At 44.3% G+C, this 18,914-nt stretch overlaps 2 protein-coding genes across 2 annotated transcripts; both read right to left on the reverse strand.

The window, feature by feature from the left end:
* Positions 1-218: 218 nt before the first annotated feature.
* On the reverse strand, positions 219-1,868 carry LOC306980668 (E3 ubiquitin-protein ligase TRIM21-like; the record flags this gene model as incomplete). Its single annotated transcript, XM_079580096.1, has 1 exon — positions 219-1,868. The coding sequence occupies one exon, from the start codon at positions 1,866-1,868 to the stop codon at positions 219-221; it is 1,650 nt and encodes a 549-aa protein (XP_079436222.1).
* Positions 1,869-6,860: 4,992 nt separating this feature from the next.
* Positions 6,861-14,996, reverse strand: LOC306980669 (E3 ubiquitin-protein ligase TRIM21-like; the record flags this gene model as incomplete). The annotated part of the gene is made up of 2 exons (XM_079580097.1): positions 14,969-14,996; positions 6,861-8,509 (listed from the first exon to the last, which is right to left on the reverse strand). The coding sequence occupies exon 2, from the start codon at positions 8,505-8,507 to the stop codon at positions 6,861-6,863; it is 1,647 nt and encodes a 548-aa protein (XP_079436223.1). The 5' UTR covers positions 8,508-8,509; positions 14,969-14,996.
* Positions 14,997-18,914: the final 3,918 nt, after the last annotated feature.

Raw genomic sequence — 18,914 nt, forward strand, 5'->3', positions numbered from 1 at the left:
GTGACACGTGAAGCAAAAGCAGAGAATGTAAAGTGAAGACTTTGTACAGAGCCCTTTATTCTAACGTCTCATATGAACTCAGGAAACACCGGCTCTTTCCTTATTCACACTTTTTACACACAAGAAGATCCTTATTGTCTGTCCTGCAGCAGAGACACAAACCAACACACAAACAAAGCCTGAGTCACTGTTGGAGCTGCTGTTCAGATACAAGTGTTTCATTTAAGACCTTCACAAACTGGAGACTCTGTGTCCACAGCTGAGATGATCAGAGGAGCAGAGTTTGTTCCTCCTTTATTGGGTTCAGGACAGAAAAAAGGAAAGAGTTTCTCCCTGAAGCAGCAGCCAGTGAAGGAGTAGAGGAGATCTGCAGAATCTACGTCATAAAAGGAAACCAGACCTGCTCCATAGTCCACAAACACCCCGACCTTCTGAGGAGGCCTCAGTGGAGACAGGAGGACAGAAGGGCTAGCATTGGCGCTGTACTGATCTTTGTCTCTCAACCAAATGGTCCAGAATCCGTCCTTTGGGCTCAGATTGATCTTTCCCTTCCTGTTGACGGACTCTTGGGCGACGCCTAAATCCCACTGAGTTTTCCCTTTGACCTGAACCTCAAAGTAGGACCTGCCTGAAGAGAAACTCTGTTTTCCTAAAACATTAGCACATGTATTAAACCTCTGAGGAGAGTCTGGGAGCTTCTTCTTCACATCAGTGAGATGAACCTGTTTGAGATCTTCAGACAGATCCAGTTTAGGATGAGCAGAGTCTGGGTCCAGAGTGACGTCCACAGCAAACGTCTGAACTCTCCTCAGCTCTAAGGTTGAAGGCAGTTGTTTGATCTTCTGTGAGAGACTTGTCTCCAGCTCAGACAGAGCTCGGGCCGCACTGCCCTCACACGTCTGCGGCTCAAAGCTCACGCTGCTCCAGTCCTTCAGGCCAGCAGGGGGCAGTGCAGGGCAGCGCTGTAGAAAGTGGAGGGGGTCTGTAGAGAGTGAGAGCTGCTGGGCCTCAGTGCTGCTCTTCTCCAGCTCACACATCTCCTGCTGCAGCTGTTGGATCAAGGCCTGAGCGCGCTCCTTATGTTTAGAAAGACTTTGTTCCAGGACTTTGGTGTGATGGTCCAAACATCTCTGCACAGACTCCATGATGTCACTGAAGACCTTCACCATCTGCTGTGTCTCTCTCTGAGCCTCTCTCTCACTGAGCTCCAGGGCAGCTGTGATCTCCTGGACCTTCAGCCTCCTCTGCTCCACCAGACGCTGGTTCTCAGCCACAGTCTGCTGCAGAGAGACCTTCTCCTGCTCAAACGCCTCCTTCAGAGAAACCAGCGTGTGGTTCTTGTGCTCCAGAGCAGAACATACCACACAGATGGCCTTCTGATCAGTGCTGCAGTAGAGCTTCAGCGGCTGGTCGTGTGTGGGACAGATCCTGTCCTCCAGGTCGTCCACAGGCTCCATCAGCTGGTGTCTCTTCAGTCTGGGCGCGCTCAGATGAGGCTGGAGGTGGCTCTCACAGAACGAGGACAGACAGACCAGGCAGGACTTCACTGCCTTCAGTTTGGGCTCAGAGCAGACGTCACACTGGACTTCACTGAACGTGGTCCTGTTCTCCATAGAGCTGCTCCTCTTCTCCAGTTTGAGCTGTGAGACCATCTCAGAGATGAAGGTGTTGACGCAGAGCTCAGGTCTGATGGAGAAGCTCCTGTTACACAGTGGACATTTACAGACGGCTTTAGTGTCCCAGGCCTGAGAGATGCAGCGTTTGCAGAAGTTGTGTCCACATGGAGTGGAGACGGGCTCAGAGAACACCTCCAGACAGATGGAGCACAGGAACTGCTCCTCAGAGCGGCTCGGGCTCCGAGAGGCCATTTCTGAAACACATCAAAGTGTTAAATAATGTGTGTAGATGATCACAAAGTGTTGTTTTTGTCATGTACAGGTTGCGTGTTATATAATTGTGTTCAGTGGGAGCCGGTGCCAATACAACTCTACGGGAGAGAAACAGTTTTTAAAGAAAATCCCAAATGTTTCCATGATCATTATTTGACAGTGATTGGATTCACAAACCTGTCACTTTCTTCTTCTTCTCCTGATCAACATCACACTCATGTTTGGAAGATTGTCTCCACTTTTGGCCTTTATGAGACTGAATGACATTTTAACACTTTAGACCTGTAATATTTTAGCTTCACTAAAGTCACACAAATGTATCTGAACCATTTCAAGCTTTTCTTCTTCATAACTAGAGCTGTGAATGAATCTCACTGTCACTGATCCTTAAACATTTATATAATATCAACGGTCAAACTGCCCAGTCCAGACGACAGAACCTTTTCCTATGAAGGTCTGTCTCGAAGCCTCTGTTATTATGGGATTTGTACTGAAGTGTCACATAAAGCTTTGATCAAACCGTCTCCACAGGCTTTATCCTTCAAACTGAGGAAGTAGAAAAACACAAACCTGACACTGACAGCAGGTTCAGTCCGGACGACTTACATCTGGAGGATTCGTTTGTCTGCAGCTTTTAAACTGACTTCTTATTGAGACACTTCTACATGTGTTTCCATAATAGTTTTTACATCTATATTATTTCCTCTTATTCCAAACAAAGTGGAGTCAGACCTCTTTGTCTTGTGGACACGTTCAAGGCCTGGAACAACCACATCGTTCTGTGAGTCTGAACTGTTGCTGTTGCTCATAAATCTGGCTCTGGACGTGATCCGCCTCTCCGGGAGTTTGTTGTAAACTTTAAACAGGATTCAACCTCAGAAATCAGCCCACGATACAGAGTTTATACAAAGAAATGTACAAGAGTTCTTACCAGAGAGTCCTGAGGTGCAGACGGAGGAAACAGACTCTTCCGTAGATGTGACTTCCTGTTCTGTAGAGACATGCGACTCCGAGCACGAATCAAGGCGGACCATGTTCTGAGTCAGGAAGTGCCGACGCGCAGCAGGAATCAGCTCACAACAACTCCGTCAACTCATAAGTTTCTGACTTGTGTGAAGTTAGCCCCCCCATAGTGAAGTTAGCCCCATAGTGAAGTTAGCCCCCCCATAGTGAAGGTAGCCCCCCCCATAGTGAAGTTAGCCCCCCATAGTGAAGTTAGCCCCCCATAGTGAAGTTAGCCCCCCCATAGTGAAGTTAGCCCCCATAGTGAAGTTAGCCCCCCCATAGTGAAGTTAGCCCCCCCATAGTGTCCGATTTGCTTCAAAATGGTGTCATTCATTTGTGCTTCGTTTGTGCTTCGTTTGTGCACATAAAATTAGCGTTTGTGCGCACTTCGTTTTTGAGATATTGATCATTGATTGGTAATTGATCAGGTCTTGGTCCTGGTCTTATCTTTGTTCAGGTCTTGGTCTGGTCTTACTCTGGTCTTGGTTTTAGTCTGGGTCATGGTTTGGATCTTTGTTCGGGTCTTGGTTTTAGTCTGGGTCTTGGTTTGGATCTTTGTTCGGGTCTTGGTTTTAGTCTGGCTCATGGTTCGGGTCTTGGTTCGGGTCTTGGTTTTAGTCTGGCTCATGGTTCGGGTCTTGGTTTGGGTCTTGGTTTTAGTCTGGCTCATGGTTCGGGTCATGGTTCGGGTCTTGGTTTTAGTCTGGCTCATGGTTCGGGTCTTGGTTCGGGTCTTGGTTTTAGTCTGGGTCTTGGTTTGGGTCTTGGTTTTAGTCTGGGTCTTGGTTCGGGTCTTGGTTTTAGTCTGGGTCATGGTTCGGGTCTTGGTTTTAGTCTGGGTCTTGGTTCGGGTCTTGGTTCGGGTCTTGGTTCGGGTCTTGGTTTTAGTCTGGGTCATGGTTCGGATCTTGGTTCGGGTCTTGGTTTTAGTCTGGGTCTTGGTTCGGGTCTTGGTTTTAGTCTGGGTCATGGTTCGGGTCATGGTTCGGGTCTTGGTTTTAGTCTGGGTCTTGGTTCGGGTCTTGGTTTTAGTCTGGGTCATGGTTCGGGTCTTGGTTCGGGTCTTGGCTTTAGTCTGGCTCATGGTTCGGGTCATGGTTTGGGTCTTGGTTTTAGTCTTGGTCATGGTTCGGGTCTTGGTTTTAGTCTTGGTCATGGTTCGGGTCTTGGTTTTAGTCTGGGTCTTGGTTCGGGTCTTGGTTTTAGTCTTGGTCATGGTTCGGGTCTTGGTTTTAGTCTGGGTCATGGTTCGGGTCTTGGTTTTAGTCTTGGTCATGGTTCGGGTCTTGGTTTTAGTCTGGGTCTTGGTTTGGGTCTTGGTTTTAGTCTTGGTCATGGTTTGGGTCTTGGTTCGGGTCTTGGTTTTAGTCTGGGTCTTGGTTTGGGTCTTGGTTTTAGTCTTGGTCATGGTTTGGGTCTTGGTTCGGGTCTTGGTTTTAGTCTGGGTCTTGGTTTGGGTCTTGGTTTTAGTCTTGGTCATGGTTCGGGTCTTGGTTTTAGTCTTGGTCATGGTTCGGGTCTTGGTTTTAGTCTGGGTCTTGGTTCGGGTCTTGGTTTTAGTCTGGGTCTTGGTTTGGGTCTTGGTTTTAGTCTTGGTCATGGTTCGGGTCTTGGTTTTAGTCTTGGTCTTGGTTTGGGTCTTGGTTTTAGTCTGGGTCATGGTTCGGGTCTTGGTTTTAGTCTTGGTCATGGTTCGGGTCTTGGTTTTAGTCTGGGTCTTGGTTCGGGTCTTGGTTTTAGTCTGGGTCTTGGTTTGGGTCTTGGTTTTAGTCTGGGTCTTGGTTTGGGTCTTGGTTTTAGTCTGGGTCATGGTTTGGGTCATGGTTTGTGTCAAGTTTCTTTGCAGCGCCCAACTTGAGAGGCTGCCTTTCTAACGTGGGGTATAAACCAACTGGATTTCACTCCAAGACACAGACATCTTTTTCCTTTTCTTTCTCTTTATTTGATGCTGTGACTCTTGTCAGCAGGTGAAAAACCTCAGAAAAAACAGATACAAAACAAAATGTAAATATCATGAAATGGTAGTTCTTTTAACATTTTAACCACAATTTTAGTATTTTTAATTAAACAAAGGCATTATTTTAGCATATCAAATCAGTTTTAACTTAAAACAAATCAGCCAAGAGATATACAAAACACAACAGAAACAAAAACAGAGCATTTTGCCCTTACCGGCTGTCCTCCACAGTCTCTAGAAAGGCTGGTTTACTGCAATTCAGTCCTTTCAGTCCAAGTATTTGAGCAGCTCCAACTGCTCTCTGTCTCTGCACTTTTGTGTGTCAAGAGGCAACACCATGTCCTTGATTGGATCATGTGATCCACCTGGTTGCATTTCCTGCAGTGGGCGGGAGGAGGGGAGAACACAGAGCTGGACAGCACAGTTTGGGTCTTGGTTTTAGTCTGGGTCATGGTTCGGGTCTTGGTTCGTGTCTTGGTTTTAGTCTGGGTCTTGGTTCGGGTCTTGGTTCAGGTCTTGGTTTGGGTCTTGGTTTGGGTCTTGGTTCGGGTCTTGGTTTGGGTCTTGGTTCAGGTCTTGGTTCAGGTCTTGGTTCGGGTCTTGGTTTTAGACTGGGTCATGGTTCGGGTCTTGGTTCGTGTCTTGGTTTTAGTCTGGGTCTTGGTTTGGGTCTTGGCTTGGGTCTTGGTTTGGGTCTTGGTTCAGGTCTTGGTTCGGGTCTTGGTTTTAGACTGGGTCATGGTTCAGGTCTTGGTTCGGGTCTTGGTTTGGGTCTTGGCCCTGGAGTCGTGCCATGTGTCGTCCTGCTTCACATCGTCCCTGTTCCCAAGAAACCACAGACCACAGGCCTTCATGATCACAGGACTTCATGACCACAGGCCTTCATGATCACAGGACTTCATGACCACAGGACTTCATGACCACAGGACTTCATGACCAAAGGAGTTCATGACCACAGGACTTCATGACCACAGGACTTCATGACCACAGGACTTCATGACCACAGGACTTCATGACCACAGGACTTCATGACCACAGGACTTCATGATCACAGGACTTCATGACCACAGGACTTCATGACCACAGGACTTCATGACCACAGGACTTCATGACCAAAGGAGTTCATGACCACAGGACTTCATGACCACAGGACTTCATGACCACAGGCCGGTGGCGCTGACGTCTGTGGTCATGAAGTCTTTTGAGCGCTTGGTCCTGCCCCACCTCCAGAACATCACCGCCCCCTCCTGGACCCGCTGCAGTTCACCTACAGGTCTGTGGAGTCGATCTGGCCCCTCCACTTCCTCCTGGAGCATCTGGACTCCTCAGGAACCTACGCCAGGATCCTGTTTGTGGACTTCAGCTCTGCCTTCAGCACCGTCCTCCCTGGACAAGCTCTACCAGCTCAGGGCCGACTCCCTCTGCAGGTGGATCACTGACTTCCAGCACGTGCAAACACTGGGGCTCCTCAGGGCTGTGAACTTTCCCCCTGGCTCTTCTCCCTGTACACAAACATCTGCACCTCCAGTCACCAGGACGACACCGCCCTCAGAGTCCATAATATTCTATGTTTGTTTGTTTTTAGATCTTTGATAAATGTGTTGGTTCATGAGCTCTGTCCTCTCCACAAAATCACAACAAACAAAACACATTTTCCAAGAGTTTATTGATCTTTTTTGTCCCAAACACAATCATTGACATTTTGACAGAATATTCCATTAATAAGGAGTTTATTTAAAGAAATCCCAAATGCACTAAAACATGTAGAGTAGGATCTTTAGGGTGAGTTCTGTGACACGTGAAGCAAAAGCAGAGAATGTAAAGTGAAGACTTTGTACAGAGCCCTTTATTCTAACGTCTCATATGAACTCAGGAAACACCGGCTCTTTCCTTATTCACACTTTTTACACACAAGAAGATCCTTATTGTCTGTCCTGCAGCAGAGACACAAACCAACACACAAACAAAGCCTGAGTCACTGTTGGAGCTGCTGTTCAGATACAAGTGTTTCATTTAAGACCTTCACAAACTGGAGACTCTGTGTCCACAGCTGAGATGATCAGAGGAGCAGCATTTGTTCCTCCAGAATTGTTACAGGGACTGAAAAAAGGAAAGAGTTTCTCCCTGAAGCAGCAGCCAGTGAAGGAGTAGAGGAGATCTGCAGAATCTACGTCATGAAAGGAGACCAGACCTGCTCCATAGTCCACAAACACCCCGACCTTCTGAGGAGGCCTCAGTGGAGACAGGAGGACAGAAGGGCTAGCATTGGCGCTGTACTGATCTTTGTCTCTCAACCCAATGGTCCAGAATCCGTTCTTTGGGCTCAGATAGATCTTTCCCTTCCTGTTGACGGACTCTTGGGCGACGCCTAAATCCCACTCAGTTTTCTCTTCGACCTGAACCTCAAAGTAGAACCTGCCTGAAGAGAAACTCTGTTTTCCTAAAACATTAGCATATCTAGTAAACCTCTGAGCAGAGTTTGGGAGCGTCTTCCTCACATCAGTGTGATGAACCTGCTTGAGATCTTCAGACAGATCCAGATCAGGATGAGCAGAGTCTGGGTCCAGAGTGACGTCCACAGCAAACGTCTGAACTCTCCTCAGCTCTTCTTTAAAGACTTTGTTGATCTTCTGTGAGAGACTTGTCTCCAGCTCAGACAGAGCTCGGGCCGCACTGCCCTCACACGTCTGTGGCTCAAAGCTCACGCTGCTCCAGTCCTTCAGGCCAGCAGGGGGCAGTGCAGGGCAGCGCTGTAGAAAGTGGAGGGGGTCTGTAGAGAGTGAGAGCTGCTGGGCCTCAGTGCTGCTCTTCTCCAGCTCACACATCTCCTGCTGCAGCTGTTGGATCAAGGCCTGAGCGCGCTCCTTATGTTTAGAAAGACTTTGTTCCAGGACTTTGGTGTGATGGTCCAAACATCTCTGCACAGACTCCATGATGTCACTGAAGACCTTCACCATCTGCTGTGTCTCTCTCTGAGCCTCTCTCTCACTGAGCTCCAGGGCAGCTGTGATCTCCTGGACCTTCAGCCTCCTCTGCTCCACCAGACGCTGGTTCTCAGCCACAGTCTGCTGCAGAGAGACCTTCTCCTGCTCAAACGCCTCCTTCAGAGAAACCAGCGTGTGGTTCTTGTGCTCCAGAGCAGAACATACCACACAGATGGCCTTCTGATCAGTGCTGCAGTAGAGCTTCAGCGGCTGGTCGTGTGTGGGACACATCCTGTCCTCCAGGTCGTCCACAGGCTCCATCAGCTGGTGTCTCTTCAGTCTGGGCGCGCTCAGATGAGGCTGGAGGTGGCTCTCACAGAACGAGGACAGACAGACCAGGCAGGACTTCACTGCCTTCAGTTTGGGCTCAGAGCAGACGTCACACTGGACTTCACTGAAGTCGGGCATGTTCTCCATAGAGCTGCTCCTCTTCTCCAGTTTGAGCTGTGAGACCATCTCAGAGATGAAGGTGTTGACGCTGAGCTCAGGTCTGATGGAGAAGCTCCTGTTACACAGTGGACATTTACAGACGGCTTTAGAGTCCCAGGTGTGAGAGATGCAGCGTTTGCAGAAGTTGTGTCCACATGGAGTGGAGACGGGCTCAGAGAACACCTCCAGACAGATGGAGCACAGGAACTGCTCCTCAGAGCGGCTCGGGCTCCGAGAGGCCATTTCTGAAACACATTTGGGACATAAATATCAAAACGATGTGAATATTGCAATGTTTCCAGTGTTCAATCATGTTGTGTGTGTAATCATCTCCTTTAACATGGTCCTAAAGCTGCTCCTCAGTCTGTCCTTCCTTTCACTGCACAGTTTCTCACAGTCTTCAGTTCAACTCCTGTCTCCTTCAGCCTAAAGAACCTCTAACACTGGAACATTTCAAACTCAGGGCTAAGTATTTCAGGGAAGACATTTTGATGAAAGGGTCACCGTGATCACAGACGACAGAAACATTTGTATTGGTGAACATTTAAAAACATTTTCTCTTTTCTTTGGCCTGACATTTTTATTCCCCTAAATAACTGGAGCTTTGCCCTGTGGTGGACACAGGCTTCTTTTGGCACAAACCTATTGTAGGAGCAGCGGAGGAGCTCGTTCATAAAAGTGTTCCAGTTGAGGAAGGCAAAGACAGGAAACACAAAGTCACTAACAGCCCATTCACCTGTTCACTGCTGTACCTCACCTGTCGGTTCACCCCGTCCAGGTTTTTGCAGATCCAGTCCGTGTTTTGTGCTCAGTGACATCGACCTGTTGAAGCTGCAGCATCTGTCTCACATGTGGGATTGTTATTGTTCTGACATGTGTCCTATTAGAAAGTGATTTTAACAAATGTTGAATTTCTATAATGATACTTCATTAATTCAGAGTAACTGTAAAGCATTTTGAGGATGTAGGAAACAACACTATGTTTGAAATGTAGCAAACTATTATTAGATTAGCCTAAAATTAACCATTATTTCATTTTCCCCACGGGTGTTTGGATTTTCCTCATGTTCATGTTTCATATTGATCAGTGAGTTCCACAGTTTATGATCTAAGAGGACACATGTCAGACCAATAACAATCCCACACGTGAGACAGTTCAGGATAAACTCAGCTGCTGCGTTTAGCTCGTGCTGGATTTGATTCTTTACAAAGTGTCAAAGGGATTTAATGTTATTTTACTGTCGTCTAATGGCTCTGGTTGAACTTCCTCGCTCTGTAGAGGCTCCTGTCTCTGCCTCAAACAAACACCACAGCCTGGCCTGGGTCACTGAGCACCAAACACGGACTGGATCTGTAAAAACACGGACTGGATCTGTAAAAACACGGACTGGGTCTGTAAAAACACGGACTGGATCTGTAAAAACACGGACTGGATCTGTAAAAACACGGACTGGATCTGTAAAAACACGGACTGGATCTGTAAAAACACGGACTGGATCTGTAAAAACACGGACTGGATCTGTAAAAAACACGGACTGGATCTGTAAAAACACGGACTGGATCTGTAAAAAACACGGACTGGATCTGTAAAAACACGGACTGGATCTGTAAAAACACGGACTGGATCTGTAAAAACACGGACTGGATCTGTAAAAACACGGACTGGATCTGTAAAAACACGGACTGGATCTGTAAAAACACAGACTGGATCTGTAAAAACACGGACTGGATCTGTAAAAACACGGACTGGATCTGTAAAAAACACGGACTGGATCTGTAAAAACACGGACTGGATCTGTAAAAACACGGACTGGATCTGTAAAAACACGGACTGGATCTGTAAAAACACGGACTGGGTGAACCGGCGTATACGATCTCAGAAAACAAAAACCGGAATGGATTGATGGACCGGACTTGGTAAAGAGATTAGCAGCATAATAAAAGGCTATGGTCCTGAGAGTGCGGGGGCGCTGAGGGCGCTGAGGGCACTGAGGGCGGGGGCGCTGAGGGCGGGGGCGCTGAGGGCGCTGAGGGCGCTGAGGGCGCTGAGGGCGGGGGCGCTGAGGGCGGGGGCGCTGAGGGCGCTGAGGGCGAGGGCGCTGAGGGCGAGGGCGCTGAGGGCGGGGGCGCTGAGGGCGGGGGCGCTGAGGGCGCTGAGGGCGCTGAGGGCGGCCCGTCCTGTGGGGGAAACACTGGAGGTGGGGCAATAGTAACTTTTAGACTCATAGAACTTTTGGATCAATTATACAATAACTGGTTCTTCTGTGAGCTGTTGAGTGATGATTACTTGGTACATGGGGGGTTTTAGACCCACGACACTCAGCTCTACATCTCCACCAAATCCCCCCCCCCCCTTTACCCTCCTCATCGACAGACACAGTCTCCCCCCCCACCTCTGTAAGCAACTTCGGCATCAAAATGGACTCCGCCCTCTCACACCAACACACATTAACCACATCACTAAAACATCCTCCCTCCGCCTCCGCCCCTCCCTTACCCAGTCTACAGCTGAAATCCTCACCCCCCCCCGTCCTCCAGCAGCTCCACCGGCTCCCTGTTCAACACAATCTCCGCCTCCTCACCTACAAGTCCCTCCATAACCTGGCCCCGCCCGACCTCACCGAGCTCCTGCAACACCAACACCCCCCCCCCGCAATCACCCGCACTAACCACCAGACCCTGGGGGCCCAAGCCTTCACCATCGCCCCCCCCCCTCTGGAACTCACCCCCACAGCCCGTCAGAAACACAGACTCACCAACAAACTTTAAATCAGCATCAAAACCACCTGTTCAACTTTTCCTTAAAACTGTCTTTACTTTGTTTTCTGCTGTTTGTGAGTGTCCCAAACATCACTGTATAAATCTGACACATTATTATTATTATTATTATTATTATTATAAAGAGTTTATACAAAGAAATGAAGAGTTGTTACCAGAGAGTCCTGAGGTGCAGACGGAGGAAACAGACTGAGGCTCTTCCTCGTCTTTAGAGTCATGTGACTCAGAGCAAAGGTCCAGTTCTAAACCAGGGAGTGTCAGGCAGGAATCAACCTGCAACAAACAACTCTGTAAAGTCATGAGTGATAAGACTAAATGTCAGACAAAGGCAGATTTTAAATATTAGTCTAAACATTGACGTCTCTTGTAATTTGTTACAACAAGTCATAAAAGATCTGTCTCTGACCTACATTGTAGAATATTGTAGCAGATTTAACCATAAAGTTCATGTGAGTCATAAAGTTTTGTATCTTAGTTTTAACCTCTTAACTCCCACCTGAACGGATCCAGTTTGGCTTTACCCGAATCAAAAAGCTTCATGGGGAAAAAAGAACCAAAACAGCCACAAAAATGAGAAGAAAACAAGGAGGTAACGCAACAAAAAGTGACAAAAATTCAACCAAAAAGTGACAAAAATTCAACAAAAATGTGACAAAAACTCAACAACCTATACCAATCAGAAGACAGATCAACAGAGGAGGATGTTGATATCTTCTTCGATGGTTTGCAATTACCACAGCTCTCCAAAGACCAGAGAGACATTATGGAGGCTCCCATTACGGAGCAAGAAATTAGGAGGGCAATTTTACAACTTAAAGACGGAAAGTCTCCTGGTCTGGACGGTCTTCCTGCAGAATATTACAAAAAACTGATACATATTTTAGCACCAGAACTAACAAAAGTGTTTTCCGAGTCATTTGAGACTAAACAGCTTCCACAAACGTTAAAGGAGGCCTTGATTACACTAACGCCCAAAAAAGACAGAGATACTACTCTTCCGGCCAATTATCGACCAATTTCTTTATGCAATGCAGATGGTAAGATATTATCAAACACTTTAGCTGCTAGACTTGAGCAGGTTCTCTCTAATATTATTTATAAAGATCAGGTTGGATTCATGAAGAAAAGGAGCTGTACAGACAGTATCCGGCTGCTGTTACTTCTCATATGGCTTAACAGATCATCACCCCACCCTGTCACTGCACTCTCCCTAGACGCGGAGAAAGCATTCGACAGGGTGGAGTGGAAACACCTGTCTATCGCCCTCAAAAGGTTTGGTTTTGGTCCAAATGTTCGCAGTTGGATGCATGTTATGTATACTAATTCAAGGGCCTCAGTATTGACAAATGGGCTGATTTCACGTTTCTTTACACTACATTGCTCAACAAAGCGAGGCTGTCCTCTGTCACCATTGCTCTTTCTTATAGCACTCGAGCCCTTGGCCATTGCTATAAGACAGAACAGCAATATAAAGGGAGTTGAGGGAGGTAATGAGGAGCATAAACTTTTATTATATGCGGATGACATATTGTTACTCTTGAAAGACTCAAGCTCTTCAATTCGTCAACTCATGGAAACCGTACAAAAATTCTCAAAGATTTCGGGATATAAAGTGAACTGGCAAAAATCTGAGGCGCTGCCTATATCTCCAAGCTGCGCACTGGAAATGGTTACCTCCTTTAACTTTAAATATACACAAACCAGTATAAAGTATCTTGGCATCTCAATAGTGGCAGATCTGGATGAATTAGTAACAATAAACACAACACCAGCCCTGCAAAAAATCAGACAACTGTTTGAAAAATGGAAGCTCTTAAAATTGACTTTATGGAGAAAAATAAACGCCGTCAAAATGAGCATCATTCCTAAAATAAACTATATATTAATGATGCTCTCGACTACCTTTCCCAAGGCATTCTTTAAACAATACAATGATCTGGTAAAGGACTTTCTCTGGGAAGGAAAAAAGGCTCGAATAAGCTTTAAAAAGATACAAACCCCAGTAGAGATGGGAGGTCTGGGGCTTCCAAGCATTGAACGGCATCACTTAGCATTTGAACTGTCCAAACTAGCCAAATTCAGGAAAATGGAAGGCGACCTGCCTAAATTTATGGAGTTAGAGAATAATATGGTAACCCCATTTACACCACTACAGGTGCTTTCACAAAAGACAAAAGAAAAAACAGTTCAAACCCAATACTCCGGCATTCTAAAGAAGTGTGGCATGCATCACATAGAATGATGAAAAGGTCTCCCTATTTACAGAACTATTCATCAATATGGTATAATCCAGAAATTTGTATTGGAAGGTGTCCACACTTAAGACGATCTTCACAAGGATGACCTTTATCTATCACTCAATGAAATGCGTACCCGACTTAATCTAACGGGTAAGGACGCTTGGAGATATATGCAACTAAATAATCATGTAACAAAAGCCTGTGCTGGGAAGCAAAAAGAGGGATTAAATATTATCGAGGAACTTCTCTCAGCTCAACATGTTGTAAATGCTTCTCTATGTTATAAGTTACTGTGCAAAACTGATGGGAGGTTAAATGATGGTTTGAGATGAATATGGCAGAGAGACCTCGACTGTGAAATCACTCGCGATACGTGGAAAAGAATAGTCAATAACAACGGCAAAATTATAACTGAAGCTAAAGGCAGAGGTATTCTATTCAAGGTACTATTCAGGATACATTACACTCCATCGAAACTACATCGGATGGGACTAAACAAAGACGATAAGTGTTGGAGATGTGGGACTTTTCGGGTACTCTTCTCCATGCACTGTGGGATTGCCCGGTTCTCTACCTCCTGTGGGATGGTGCTCTATGTTGCCTGGAGAAGGTTGTCCAAACTATTCTGCCAAGATCACCCAGGTTAACTTTATTGTGCGACCAACAATTGGTAAATGGGCTGAACAAGGTAAAATTCTAAATTCTGTGTACAGGTATTGTATCAATTCTAAGACTCATCTCAATGAACTGGAAAAGCACCGAGATGCCAAGCAGTAAAGAATGACTCGGCTCATTTACAAAAACAATATCTCACGAAATAATGCTCGCTAAGAGAAATGGTAATGTTAAAGTGCAATCCCAATGGTCCAAATTCTTGGACTGTCTTAAATTATAACTTTACTATAGAGATATTTCACCTGTGTTTGAAGACCACCTTGTTCCAGCCAATTCAGTGGCAGCTCTACCAGACCAACGGCAGCAGCTGAATGTTCAGACTCCCCACTCAGTTTGCAGCTGTGAAAGACTGTGTTTCTACATATAAAATTGAATACACTTTCTCATCACCCATTTGTCTTAATCCTCATTTACCTGCATGTTTATGATCTAGACCTATGAATGGAATTGAGTCGACTCTAACACGTGCTGTTATCTCTCTTTTTGTTTTTTGTCTCTTTTCTTTTTTACTTTATTGAAGTATTTCATTTTATTTTGTCTTTTATTTATTTATTTTATGCTTTGTATATATACACTTATGTGGTGATAGGTGGTTGTGTTTTTTGTTTTGTCTAATAATTAAAAAAAAAAAGTCAACAAATATGTGACAAAAATTCAACAAGAATGTGACAAAAAAAAAAAAAATACATACAAAAGGTGACACAACACAGCAACAACGCTTGGAAAAAGATCAGTTCTGTGGGTCTTAGCTTTCAAATGAGGTGCTACACAGGCCTATATAAAGGCCAAAGAGGACAGAATGCATTTGGTTGAGGCGGGAGGTCAGAGGTTAAAGCACCGTTCATTGGATCAAAGTCAGTCTCATTAAGTCCACCTTCCTCTACAGACTTGACCATGTCGTTCTTCCTTATATAACGATGAAGTTAAAATGATGAAATAAAGAACCTCTAACACATTTCAAACTCTTTATTACTGTCCAGTTACTGTTATACAGAGAAATGTAGTTCTTACCAGAGAGTCCTGAGGCGCAGACGGAGGAAACAGACTGAGGCTCTTCCTCTTCTTCAGAGGCGCGTGACGAAGAGCAAAGTTCTAAACCAGGGAGTGCCACGGCTCAGCAGCAACTCAATAAAACAGTAAAACAATACAATGAGTGATAAGACTTGATCCTGATAAAGAGTCAGAGTTTGACATTTGGAGACTCTCCTTTATTTATTTTACTCCTAAAGTATTATTTTATAAACTCCTGTTAAAGCCCTGCTGATGTTAGAGTTATTACAAAGGGAAATAATAAACCTGTTTGTTTCAGTGGAGCCGTTATATTTAGTCCAGTGGAGAAGCTTTAGATTTGGGTAAAGCTGAACTGGAGAAAATGCGCTCGGTAAATGAATATATTTACTCCAAATAAAGACACAGACACACGGAGCAAGAACCGCTTTGCCAAACCACCGGAACATTCTCTGTATCAGCAACACTTAGTTCACTTAGTGACGACCTGCAGGAGGACTGGAAACGAGGCCGACACAGGTGAGCACAGCCAATGAGCAGGCAGAGGAGGCGGGACATGCGCCGATCAGAGCTGTGTGTGTGTTTGTGTGTGTGTGTGTTTTAGTGTGTGTGTTTTTGTGTGTGTTTTTGTTTTTGTGTTTATGCATGTTTTTTTGTGTTTTTGTGTGTGTTTTTGTGTGTTTTTGTGTGTTTTTGTTTTTGTGAGTGTTTTTGTGTGTGTTTTTGTTTTTGTGTGTGTTTTTGTTTTTGTGTGTGTTTTTGTTTTTGTGAGTGTTTTTGTTTTTGTGTGTGTTTTTGTTTTTGTGTGTGTTTTTGTTTTTGTGTGTGTTTTTGTGTGTTTTTGTGTGTTTTTGTTTTTGTGTGTGTTTTTGTGTGTTTTTGTTTTTGTGAGTGTTTTTGTTTTTGTGTGTGTGTTTTGTGTGTTTTTGTTTTTGTGAGTGTTTTTGTGTGTGTTTTTGTTTTTGTGTGTGTTTTTGTGTTTTTGTGTTTAGGCCAACTTTGTGGACCTAAACCAGTAAACACACCAGTAGATTGGGGACCAAAATCATGGTCCCCAATTTGAAAATGGCCCCTCCAGGCTTCAAGATGCATTTCCCTCTTAAAATCTCATCGGTCCCAAAAAGTGACTTATTTCGATTTTGTGTGTGTGTGTGTGTAACCCCCCCCCCCCCCACTCAATGTGTGTATCGCTCAACATTGCCCCCGTTGGTTGTGTGTGGAACTGCATGTGTCCCCCGGTTTGTGTGTACATTTGAGGTCACTTTTTTTTTGCTATTTGTACAAAATAAACTAAATATAATTAAAGAAGAACCTTCAACACAACAATTTAAACATGTTCTACAGCTTTGACACTGATGAGCATCGATGATCAGATTTACAATCGGCGTGGACGCTGCTGTGTAGCCGACTGCTGCTCTATGTACTGACAACCTTTGAGCTTTCCCGTTCAAAACATCTTCTGGATTATAACTTCTACCCTGTTTAGTTTGGCTGAGTGTAAATCCAAATGATGCTAAAAGAGAGTAAAATGTGGTCAAAGTGCAGTTGAAAGTGAACATGGAAAAGGGGCGGGTCATTGCCCGACTTTTGCCAGGTTCTACTCATCAAGGCAGAAACAAGCAATTTTAGCATCAAGAAATAGTCTGCAGTGGAAACAACAACATTTTCAAGGTAAGTTGATTATTTGGAAATATTTTAAAGCTAAAACTAGTCCTTTTTGTGGGACTAAACTCAATGATAGCGCGCATTACCTTTTCCACAAAGCTACAGCTAGCCAAACTAACCACACAAGCTAGTAGCTTTGTTTATGCTTTGCTATGATTTACTTTGGAGAACAAATGTCCATGTTGTGCAAAAAGAAAAGGCACATTCCTGTGTATATTCATGTAACATGGTTAACTGGCTAATTAGAAATAACCACTTAGCTTACAAACTAGCAACACACAGTTACTGCAAACCTGCAAGAATGAACACTTTCCCCCCAAAGCTACATTTGAAGTTCAAAATGCGCATTATAAAAAAAAAGATTGTCAAATATTATCTACAGAAAGATGAGATTGCTAGCTTGTCACCATGTGCTTTAAGCTAGCAATATATTAACTACAGCCCCATTATTTATAGTTATATTGCAGCATCTGGCTAATTAGCAATAGCCGATTAGCTTCTTACCATGTGCTTACAAACAAGCAACATACTGTTACTGCTGAATGTTTTCTGCATGATCCAAATAAATTAATAAAAATTGCCATGATTGTGAAAATGTTATCTAGTAGTTGACAACATTGCTAACCTTGTGCTGCATATACAGTAAGCGAACAACATATCAAATATATATTGCAGCAATATGTCTTTTTTTTTTTTTTTTACAGAATACATCATAGATTGCACTGAGCCCGACAGCAATGAGGAAAAACTACTTTGTCCCTAACAGAAAATCAGTGACTGTGACATCGACAAACCTCAGGTAAGTGAGGCACGTGTCCTTTAACAGTTACTCAGTACTCAAGTAAGTACTATTTTTACTCTTGAGTAAATATTTGGGCGTCTACTCTTTACTTGTACTTGAGTAAACTTATTTTAAAGTTGCATTACTCTTTTTGGCAACTCTACCCAACTTTTGATTTATATTGGTTGCTTTGAATATAACACGGTCCCCATTTTGGTCCCATCCGAATGTGTAGCTGTGTACACTGTCCCCAAAGTATTCATGAGTTGATATTGTGGTTTCTTTTAAGATATAATGGTTTAACAACAGTGATTTGTGTCACCAGTGCATCTTTTCTTTGTTTTGCTTTAGAAAGACCTCACAGATATTACTGAATATGAAATCAGTGACTGTGACATCGACAAACCTCAGGTACGGGTCTCGGTGCTAAATTGCAGTGCATGTTCCATTCATAGGAACACCTGATTGTTCAGTGAAACATTAAATATAAGATGTATTGCTAGTATTAGTGCAGCTTGTGCACGTTTCACTGCAACTTTTAAAAAACAAAGGTGGGGTTGACTTTAATACATTTCTTGAATATAGCACCAAAAAATGTTCACTTTTCCGTCTGTCTTTCTCCAGCAGAGCACGACACCCAGCAGAAGTGAGTCCATTGTGTCTGGTGACCAAAATGAGGTAATGCTCAAGTTTCACAAACTACAATCTGTTAGCTACTGATGCATTTTAGCGTTTAAGGTTGTTTTAAAGGCATTTGTCTAGACTATTTAACCTTTGGCATAATGGTTGACCGCATTTGAGTGGCGGTCCCCATTTTGGTCCCATCCAAATGTGTCGTGTACACTGTCCCCAAAGGTAAGATCCTATATAGTAATATTGGCTGCTTTGAATATAACACGGTCCCCATTTTGGTCCCATCCGAATGTGTAGCTGTGTACACTGTCCCCAAAAGTATTCATGAGTTGATATCGTGGTTTCTTTTAAGATATAATAGTTAAACAACAGTGTTTTTTCTCACCAGTGCATCTTTTCTTTATTATGCTTTAGAAAGACCTCACAGATATTGCTGAATATGAAATCAGTGACTGTGACATCGACAAACCTCACGTACGGGTCTCAATACTAAATTGCAGTGTATGTTCCATTCATACAAATACATGGACTGTAAAAGACCAACCTACATACAACTAAAACACCGTTATTGGAATCCTAAAAACATCTGAGGTCTTTGTGCGTGACTGAGCGCACGCACAAAGACCAGACACATCAACACGTCTAAGCAAAGGTAAGAACACGTCTCAGTATGTAAACACAGGGGTCTATTTCTTTAGCAAGTTTATTTAAGTTTTGGGAATGTGATATTTGGTATGTTTTAGCTGGACAGTTAGACAGCCATAAAACTCTTTTACATCTGTGGGTCTTATGGCATCAGCTCGTCTTCGATATCTACTTTCTGCTCCAGTTCAGTATAGTGTTATTTAATACTTCTTTGAAATATTGTGG

This window comes from Gobius niger (assembly GCF_951799975.1).
Source record: "Gobius niger genome assembly, chromosome: 21".
Classification (NCBI taxonomy): Eukaryota; Metazoa; Chordata; class Actinopteri; order Gobiiformes; family Gobiidae; genus Gobius; species Gobius niger.